This window comes from Mesocricetus auratus, unplaced genomic scaffold, assembly GCF_017639785.1.
Source record: "Mesocricetus auratus isolate SY011 unplaced genomic scaffold, BCM_Maur_2.0 Super-Scaffold_100676, whole genome shotgun sequence".
NCBI lineage: Eukaryota > Metazoa > Chordata > Mammalia > Rodentia > Cricetidae > Mesocricetus > Mesocricetus auratus.
In genome coordinates, this window is record NW_024429266.1 from 128,617,732 (window position 1) to 128,627,023 (window position 9,292).

The following is a 9,292-nucleotide window of genomic DNA, read 5'->3' on the forward strand; positions in this document are numbered from 1 at the left end:
ACCAGAAAATAAATTTTAAAAAGTAGAATGTAACTACCACCAACATGATAACATTGCAATAAATGCCACATAAGTAACAAATGAAGTTAAATAACAAAACATGGTAATGCTTCCTGATAATAAACCACCTATTTTATTGTAAGAATTTATATTAGTTTTCAATAATATTTCATACTTAAGTTTTACTTAAAATTTACCATGTGCATAATCATGTCATTAAAAATATAAACTCTACCATTATCGAAATATGTCTGTTGGCTTTTTTTAAGCAATGCTGGGTCTGGAAAGGTGTTTCAGCAGTGAACAGTACTTGCTGTTCCCCCAGAGGACCTGAGTCTGGTCTACAGGAACCAAGTTCCATGAATCACATCACTCCAGCTCCAAGGGATATGCCACCCTCTTCTGGCCCACACAGGCACTGCGCTCACACGCATAAACCCTCACTCAGACATACGCATACACAATAATAACACTTAAAGTATTGGTAATTAGTTAAATGTCATCATAAAATTTGTTACGTGTTTTTGTTTGGGCACTTGAGTCCTATATCAAAGAATGCTTGGGGGGAAAGTATGAGGACCAGGACTTTAAGAGAATTACACTCTATAATTTAATTATGAAAGCCATGTAAAATATGCGTGCATTCATTAGACATATTAGATGAGCCTTGGTAATCAGACCACGAAATAAGTGCTTTACAATTCTTGTTCACATAAAGTGAACAGTATTCTACGTGATAAGAAAGAGAGGATACAGCTCAAAGAGTGCTTGTACAAAGTCCCGGCTTCGGTTCCCACCGCTGAATGAATTGGGCATGGTGACTGACGCACATCTGTGGTTCTAGCCGTCTGCCTGAGGGATCAGGAAGAGAAGAAGTTCTGGTCATCCTTGGCTCCATAAAAAGTTTTCAGCCCCCCTGGGGTACATGGGAGCCCATTTCAAGAACAACACAAAAAAGGAAATTGAGTAACACTAAATTTTGTGACAAAAAGAAAACAGAACTAAAAAAAAACCCAAATACTTCAATTCTATAATGCAATCCCAGTATAAAAATACTGTTTTAAAGAAAAATCAACAGATTAAAACTACACAAAAATATGACATGTATATCCAGTTTTGTGGGATTTAGAATAAACTACTTAGTTTCAAGAATACATTTACATATATTTTCAATATGTATTAAATTCTATAAAGAATGTAAGTTCCATATTATATTTCTATTCAACATTTCATTCTTAACAAGCATTCAGCTCTAGGTTCAAAGGTTTTATTGTACAGGTAAATACTGCCCTCTTCTGGCAATTGTAAATATTTGTGTATCTACACAAAATTTTTTATAGCTTATTACTGCAAATCTGTGAAGAAATTATGGTCTTGGCCAGAATCTCTCTCTCTCTCATCTCTCTCTCTCTCTCTCTCTCTCTCTCTCTCTCTCTCTCTCTCTCTCTCTCTCTCTCTCTCTCACACACACATTCACAATAATAAAGAAACCTATCGGCATGTTCCAAATAGATATACTTTAAAAGGACACTAAGGTAAGCAGTTTAAACTCTGCAATAAATCTGCCACTAACTAGGTGCTGGTTCTTGAACTAACTCTATAACCACCCTAGATCTTAGTTCCTATCTATAAGATTACTTAACTAAGTCATTAATGGAGTTCTTCAGTCTTCATGTGCTTCTAGATTTAGAAAAAAATCAAATAATTGTTTTAATGCCTTAATATAAAATATAGGCCTACTTATGACATAATCTCCATATTTATTTGTCTTATTAATGAGAGAATGACTGTTTGTTTGAATTCGCTTTAGACAAAAAGGCTCAACTTTTATTCCCCCCTGTTCAAACATCCTTTCCCTAAACAATACACAGCAAGAGTTCACTGAATGAGGAAAAGTAAACTTAATCTGAGAAGTTTCAAAGAAACATTTTATAGTATTGCTTTTGACAAGGGGAGGGGTGCCCAAAAGTTAACAGGAAAGAAATCAACTTTCAAAGATTCCAGAATCTTAAATGTTACTGTGATAGGTAATTAGACAAATCCCCCATTTGGGAGTAAAGAGCATGGTACCTCAGCTTTACCTATGCCAGTTTAATTCTTCTTCCTCATCTGTCACCAACTCTTGCTCCAGTTTCTCTCTCTGGTGTAACCCTTATTCCACTTCTCTGGCAACTATTTAGTTCAGCCTCTCAGCTTCTTAAACATCCATGTTATAAAGTCGACTGGTTTCAAAGTGTGGTCTGTGTACCAGCATTAGAAACACTTGGGACACTTGGAAGACGTGCCATCTCCTGGACCCCATACACTGTCCAATATAAAAACTATAACATGAATCCCTTATGTAATCTGCCCATATACTATCCAATATAAAAACTATAACGTGAATCCCTTATGTAATCTGACACGCTCTGGCAAAGGCTTTATTCATTTTTTTTTTTTTTCGAGACAGGGTTTCTCTGTGCTTTGGAGGCTGTCCTGGAACTCGCTCTTGGTAGACCAGGCTGGTGTGGAACTCACAAAGATCCACTTGCCTCTGCTTCCCGAGTGCTGGGATTAAAGGCGAGCGTCACCATTGCCCGGCATGGTACAGGCTTCAAAAACGCAAAAAGGAAGAGCATGTGACCAAAGAACGTAAAAGCAGGCTAAGTTAATTTTCGGACCCCGGCTTGGCAGGCGAACTTGGCTCCTAGGGCTCCTCTAGGACACCAGAGGCCCCACCCACCAACGACCCTCCCGGGCGTGAGGCCGGAGAGCTCCGCGCCAGGCCCACTCTGCGCCTGCGCATGCAGTCTGCCGGCGAGGGCGGAGCCAGGGCCGGACACAAGGCTCTCTGGGCGGAACCTAGGGGCAGTTCTCCGGCCGTCGTGGGACTGGGCTTACAGCGGAAGCCGCGCTTTAGGACGGACTCTTGGGAAGAGGCCGGGCAAAGCGGGTTCAGTCATGTGGGAGGGACTTAGGGCGGAAACCGGAAGCACGGGGCGGGCTTCGGGAGAAAGGAGGTGTTTCTAGGCCGGGGGCTGGGGCCGGAAACGGGCGGTGTAGGCGGGGCTTAGGGCGCGTTGCGCTTGCGCACGGCGCGCCCCGCGGGCTGCGTAGTTATTTTTGAACCGGGTGGCGGGGAATAGCCGAGGGGCGCTGAGCCGTGAGGGCGCGGTGTGCGGTGAGGTTGACAGCGTTCTCCGTTAGACCTAGTGATGGCGCAGCAGCTGGCCCGGGAGCAAGGCATCACCCTGCGCGGGAGCGCGGAAATCGTGGCCGAATTTTTTTGTGAGTTTTGAATGCGGCTCCCGCGGCCGGAGAGCGGCCTGGCCGGGACCGAGGACGCGCGCTGGGGCGGAACCGCCGCACGGTCTCCTGCTGGTTCCTCTCGCTGGCCGGGAACGCTGCGCCGTACCGCGCAGGCAGGCCTGGGCCTCCTGGAACGGAGGGGGGCTTCCCTGGGGTATCGTGCCATTCGCTCTTTGAAAGCCGGGGTTCTGTGTTGACATGCTCTCACCACATGCTTAGGTTGCGATATGGCGAAACCCGGCGTTGCTGCTGGGTTAAAGGTTTTCCGAGTCGTGTTGTGTCTGCTCTGCTTTGTGGAAGACGTGGAAACGGGAGCAGGCGTTTAATAGATTTATTCCTTTGGTTTTCAGCGTTTGGCATCAACAGCATTCTGTATCAGCGCGGCATCTATCCATCGGAAACCTTTACTCGAGTGCAGAAATATGGACTCACCCTGCTTGTAACTACTGACCCCGAGCTCATTAAGTATCTCAATAATGTGGTGGAGCAGCTGAAAGGTAATCCCGTTTTGAGTTTCACGTCTTAACCGGGTTGTATTTATGAGGGTGGCATAAAGCAATGTGCCTTCTCAAATATAGTGCCTCTGGATTGGGAGGGGGAAAGTCATGGAGAGAAATCCCATCCGTTTTCCCACTGCTTTTAAGTAGACTCAGTGTATTGATGTTAGGAGTCTTGGAGTCTGAAGCGTCTTATCAGCTGCTTTAGGAATGGATTTTGCGGTTTAAACAGGTACAACAAATTGATGATTTTACACAAAATGGTTTTGCTTTTCTGAGACATACATTAATATGTTGCAGTTGTTGTAACCAGGGTATTACTAAATAACAATATACAGGAAAGTTTTCCGTTTTTACTTTTTAACTATTCTCTTTGCCTTTCTTAAAAGTTGAGGCTTTAATTCAATATCTGGACAGTTTATTTATTCATTGCTAGCTCAGTATTGTGCTGCCTGTTTGGCCAATACTTATTCCTTCTAGAATCCTTGTTTCTCATGTTGCACTTAATGTAGGATTGCCATTCTAATTATAATCTTTCTGTTTTTAGCCTTGTATTCTTAGGAAGAGCACTACTGCTCCTAAGAAATTTTTTTCTTAAGATGTTTTAGTTTGTTTCTGTTGTAGTTTAATTCAGTGTTCATTGCACTTTTGTTGTTGTTGTTAACTTCAGCATTAAAACGACCTCCTTTTGGTGACCAAGTGAACATAGACATCTCTTTAAGGCCATATATTTTTTGTTTTGTTTTACTTTTGAGACAGGGTTTCTCAAAGCTCTTGACTATCCTGAAACTTGCTATGTAGACCAGGCTAACCTTAAGCTCACAGAGAACAGCCTCCCAAGTCGTGGAACTAAAGGCATTTGCCACTATGTCCAGCTTAAGGCCACACTCCAAAACATTCCTTGCTGTTCGTATCTATAGTAGAGTATCCATCAACACTTTTGCAGGTTGAATATGAATTCACAAGCAGAAAAGGTTGGGTTTACTCTTCTCAAGTTGTCTCTACCTTACATTGCTGACATTTTGATCTGGATGTTGAGTGGGGAGCTTTCCTGTGTATCATAAGATAATGTGACACCATCCTGGCTCCTGCTCACTAGATGTCAATGAACACATTCCTGGCTATGACTATCCCATACCTCTGTATATCGCTACAGGAAGCCCTGTAGATAAAGTTTGCTCTTGGTTGAGAACTTCTTTGGTAGATGAGACAGCTAGATGTAGAGATAGATTTCTATTCTCAAGAGCAAGCAAGATACATATACGCTGAGAGGAGCAGCCCATCTCTCATCATTCTCCCAAATTGTGGGTCAGGGAAGAATCATGTATGGTCATTCATACTTGACATGGAGCTCTGGACAGCTATGGCTAGGTATCATCATCATCATCCTGTTCGATAGAGCCTTAACTGACACTAGGGTTACAGGCTGTCACTGGTGACATTTTACCTCATCGACATTTTTGTTGTCACTCACCTCTTCTAACTTAGTTAAAACACAGGAATTGCTCTTGTTTGCTTTGTTTTCAGTCCCATTTACTCTAGCCTTTTTAGAAGCATTTTACTTCTTTTTTCTTACATTTTCTGTTTCTCTGTTATGATTTCAATTCTCCTTGTTGGTTTCATCTCCCTCCAACTTTAATCTTACAAAAGAAAAATGATGTATACTAAGTTGCTATCCCAATTCCAGTATTAACTCCGGGTTCCATCTGAGGTCCTCTTTATAATTGCTAGATTATCTGTGCCATTCACAACTTTACTACCAGATTTTATGTGGTTAAGCTAACCCTCTACTCCAAATTCATAAACAACATGACATCTCTGTGTGGTTGTCCTAGAAATGCTTTGTACTCTGCAGGATAAAAACTAAATGTGGAATGATCTCCCGAATTGTTCATCAGGGACTAGGTCAACAGCCCAACTAGGAATGAAGTTAGAAACCTGAAAACTACCTCAAAATGATTCTTATTCAAAGCTAATTGAATAAATCTTAACAGTTTTAAGTATGAAATTGCTTTGTTCCCTCTCTACCAATTTATACTATGAACTTTGAATCCTAGTGTCTGTAGACCCCCTTTTTGCACCCTCCAGCTAACTTACTACCAAGGATGATGGTTTGGAAACACAAGGTTAATTGTTCACTCTTCTTAAAACACAGTTGTGGTTTTCCTGATTCTTTTTTTTTTTTTAGAAGATTTATTTATTATGTATACAGTGTTCTACCTGCATGAACACCTGGAAACCAGAAGAGGACACCATATTCATTATAGATGATTGTGAGCCACCATGTGGTTGCTGGGAATTGAACTCAGGTCCTCTGGAAGAGCAGCCAGTGCTCTTAACCTCTGAGCCATCTCTCCAGCCCTCTACACATAAGATTTTACAGGATATAGCATCTTGATTTTTCATAATAGTATATTCTCCCTTTCTTTGTAATTACATTGTCCTGCCAGATTATATATGCTCTTCTCTTTTGAGTATTTAAAACCTCTCCTTTGCAGAGTTAATGAAAAAACTAATCTTTCCTTCACCTACCAGAATGGATCAGATTTTTTTTTTTATGCTCTTATACTATCTCTCTGTTCCTAGCAGCCACCACAGATGTGACAGAACAGTTGTATTGAAAATGGTTAGATGAAAACCTATACCCTGTTCCCTTACTGGGAGTTACAGTGAAAGTAAGCACAGGTTCACTGTGATGCCCTTGGTTCACCTATTAGTAATGAGAAGAATTTAAAAATTGGCTAAATTATTAGTGGGGAACTTTTCCCTGTGTATGAAAGGAAGTCCGAAATACCAGTGTTCGAATGTTGTAAGGCTAAATGGCGGGTTTTTAGAAGAGAGTTACGCTGCAGTGAGAGCATAAGAGACGCCTATGTGTTGCAGAGTGGCTCTACAAGTGCTCCGTTCAGAAACTTGTGGTGGTCATCTCAAATATTGAAAGTGGGGAGGTCCTTGAAAGATGGCAGTTTGATATCGAGTGTGACAAAACTGCAAAAGAAGATGGGTAAGTAGGACTAAGTTATTCCTACCTTGTTTTTCAAGGTCTGCTGTCACATGATGAGTTCAAATTGTTTTGAACTGATTTCTTACATTCTTTATCTGTGGTAAGTTTTGAGTTCCTCTTAGCCTGTCAGTAGTTGTATAGATAAGATGCTTTTAACATGCTGTTTTTAGGCTAACCCAGTGAATCTTACCTTTGTGTTTCTGGTTATACTAAAACTATGATATAATATAATATGGGGACCATTTAATCAAGTGCTTAAAGCTACTGTTACCTTCAGGAGATGAGCCTAGACCCATCCCTAGCTTAGATGTAGCTCTACTTCATCTAATGCCGTGAACTTTGTAAACTAAGATTTCAGTCGCTCTACATCAGAAATGCCCTTATGCTAGGCACACTTTTCCGTAAGTTCCTATAATGAAGAGCTCTTTTGTCTGTAGCAAATTTTTAGCTTATGAAAAATTTTATGTGTAATTTATTTTACTTGATTCAGTAAGGAATTAGGTACTGAGGTGTTACTAAAAAATAATGCCAAAATTCTACTAAGTGTATGTGTTAGAATTCATTTCCCGAGTTACTGAAACTATCGTTATATGGGATGGTTGAGAAACTTACTAATCATCATACACTGAATGACCTGACACAAAGATCAGCCTTGAAGGATGATGAGAAGGACAAATGCAGATACAGTAGCCCAAGAATACCTTTAGCCATTAATCTTTAGTCTCCTAATATGTTGCTTCTGTGCTGTTGGGAGCATTTTGTTCAGATAAATGGTCACCAGTGTATTTTAGTTAACCTAATGAAATTAGAGTAAATTGTTTGGTTCTTCTATAGTGTTTGTAGAGAAAAGTCTCACAAAGCCATTCAAGATGAAATCCGTTCAGTGATCAGGCAAATCACAGCTACCGTGACCTTTCTGCCACTTCTGGAAGTTTCTTGTAAGTATTATGCAACCTCTTGACTTAAATTTGATTGGGAAAATGTATGCTGCTGTTGGGAGAATCTCCCATTTATTTAAACTTCTTAATTTGTCACTGCCTTTTAATATAAATGGGATATGGGAAGCAGAATGCAGCACAAATAACAGATGTGTGTTCTAGAAAATGTGAAGACAAGGACTGGTGTCTTAGTGGTTAAAGTACTTGCTGAGCAAGTGTGAGGACTGAGTTAGGATCCCTACCACCAGAACCCTCCAGGTGGTTTTGGGCACCCACCTATAATTCAGCCCAGAAAGGCAGAGTAGAGTCACGCAAGCAACCTGGCTAACAAAGCTAGTCATCTTGTCAAGCTCTGGATTTGCTTGAGAGTCCCTGCCTTAGTGAATGGAGGAGCAGTCATTAGCTTGGGACCTCCACATGTACACTTCCCACACACACTCAAGAAAATGAAGGGAAACAACGAAAATGCTGACCAATTAAGATATTGTACAGTACTACTTGTACGTTTTCTCACAATTTCTCTTACTACTTTTACTTCCTACTACAAAGTATACTACTCTGTTCTAAACTCAGGTTTTCTTGAGGAAAATTATAATTAGAGCAAGCTAAGCTATCTCCTTAGGAGGGGCGGTTCAATGAGTCCCGGTGAGACAGGTGGGGAGGACAGCTTCACTTTTAAAAAGTACTGTGCTTTAATCTCATTCCCAACTTAGGTTCATTTGATCTGCTGATTTACACGGACAAAGATTTGGTTGTACCTGAAAAGTGGGAGGAATCAGGACCCCAGTTCATTACCAATTCTGAAGAAGTCCGTCTACGCTCATTTACTACCACAATCCACAAAGTGAACAGTATGGTGGCCTACAAAATTCCTGTCAATGACTGAAGAGAAGGTGAGGAAAACGGTGGAGTTAGCATTCTCAAGTGTGTTTTTCCAGATACCAAGTCAAATATAGTTGATGAATTTTCTTTCCTTGGTTCATTTTCAGGTGAAGAAAGCCAGGATCCTACTTTGATAAATGTATCCATGGTTCCATTTCTTGGGTTCCTCCTGGACTTGCCGTAGAGTCAACATTACAAGATTGCTGTACATTATTAAGGGGAACCAACAGATTTTGTCAAGAATTGTGGAGTGGATTCCTTTAGAAGTGGTCATTGTAGATAGAAATTCCTTTGTTAGAAAGCTAAATATATCCCCTAACCAGTTAGCTCAGGAATCTTGACCAGAGAAGCTTCAGAATGTAAATACAGTAGAAGGAACTAAAGCTTTGTTTAGTTCTGAGTCATGAGTACTGCTTTACTGGGCCCATTTGTCACTTCTCTTTGTATAGACCCATATTGAAACACATACTAATTGTTTGATTTCAGTGTATATACCTTGAACTCAAAAAGCAGTTGATACCATTTAATTTCTGTAATAAAGAACTCTTGTTTTAATGTTTTATAAAAAAAATCAAAGTTTAAATGACAGTTATACAAAAGAAAATAACTCCTGTGTTCTAAATTTGTGTTATAATATCTTTGGTAAATGGTGTGGTATTAATATATTCAGATACTGCAGTGGA

General features: G+C 40.6%; 1 protein-coding gene across 1 annotated transcript; it reads left to right on the forward strand.

Annotated features, from left to right (window-relative positions):
• The first annotated feature begins 3,053 nt into the window (after positions 1-3,053).
• Positions 3,054-9,292, forward strand: Mad2l1 (mitotic arrest deficient 2 like 1). Its single transcript, XM_021230628.2, has 6 exons — positions 3,054-3,267; positions 3,639-3,785; positions 6,669-6,789; positions 7,624-7,727; positions 8,441-8,620; positions 8,717-9,292. The coding sequence occupies exons 1-5, from the start codon at positions 3,195-3,197 to the stop codon at positions 8,611-8,613; spliced, it is 618 nt and encodes a 205-aa protein (XP_021086287.1). The 5' UTR covers positions 3,054-3,194; the 3' UTR covers positions 8,614-8,620; positions 8,717-9,292.

Coding starts and splice junctions, on each gene's coding strand:
- Mad2l1 (XM_021230628.2), top strand. CDS start 3,195: ATGGCGCAGCAGCTGGCCCGGGAGCAAGGCATCACCCTGCGCGGGAGC. Junction 3,268..3,638: donor AATCGTGGCCGAATTTTTTT/GTGAGTTTTGAA, acceptor TTTGGTTTTCAG/CGTTTGGCATCAACAGCATT. Junction 3,786..6,668: donor TGTGGTGGAGCAGCTGAAAG/GTAATCCCGTTT, acceptor TATGTGTTGCAG/AGTGGCTCTACAAGTGCTCC.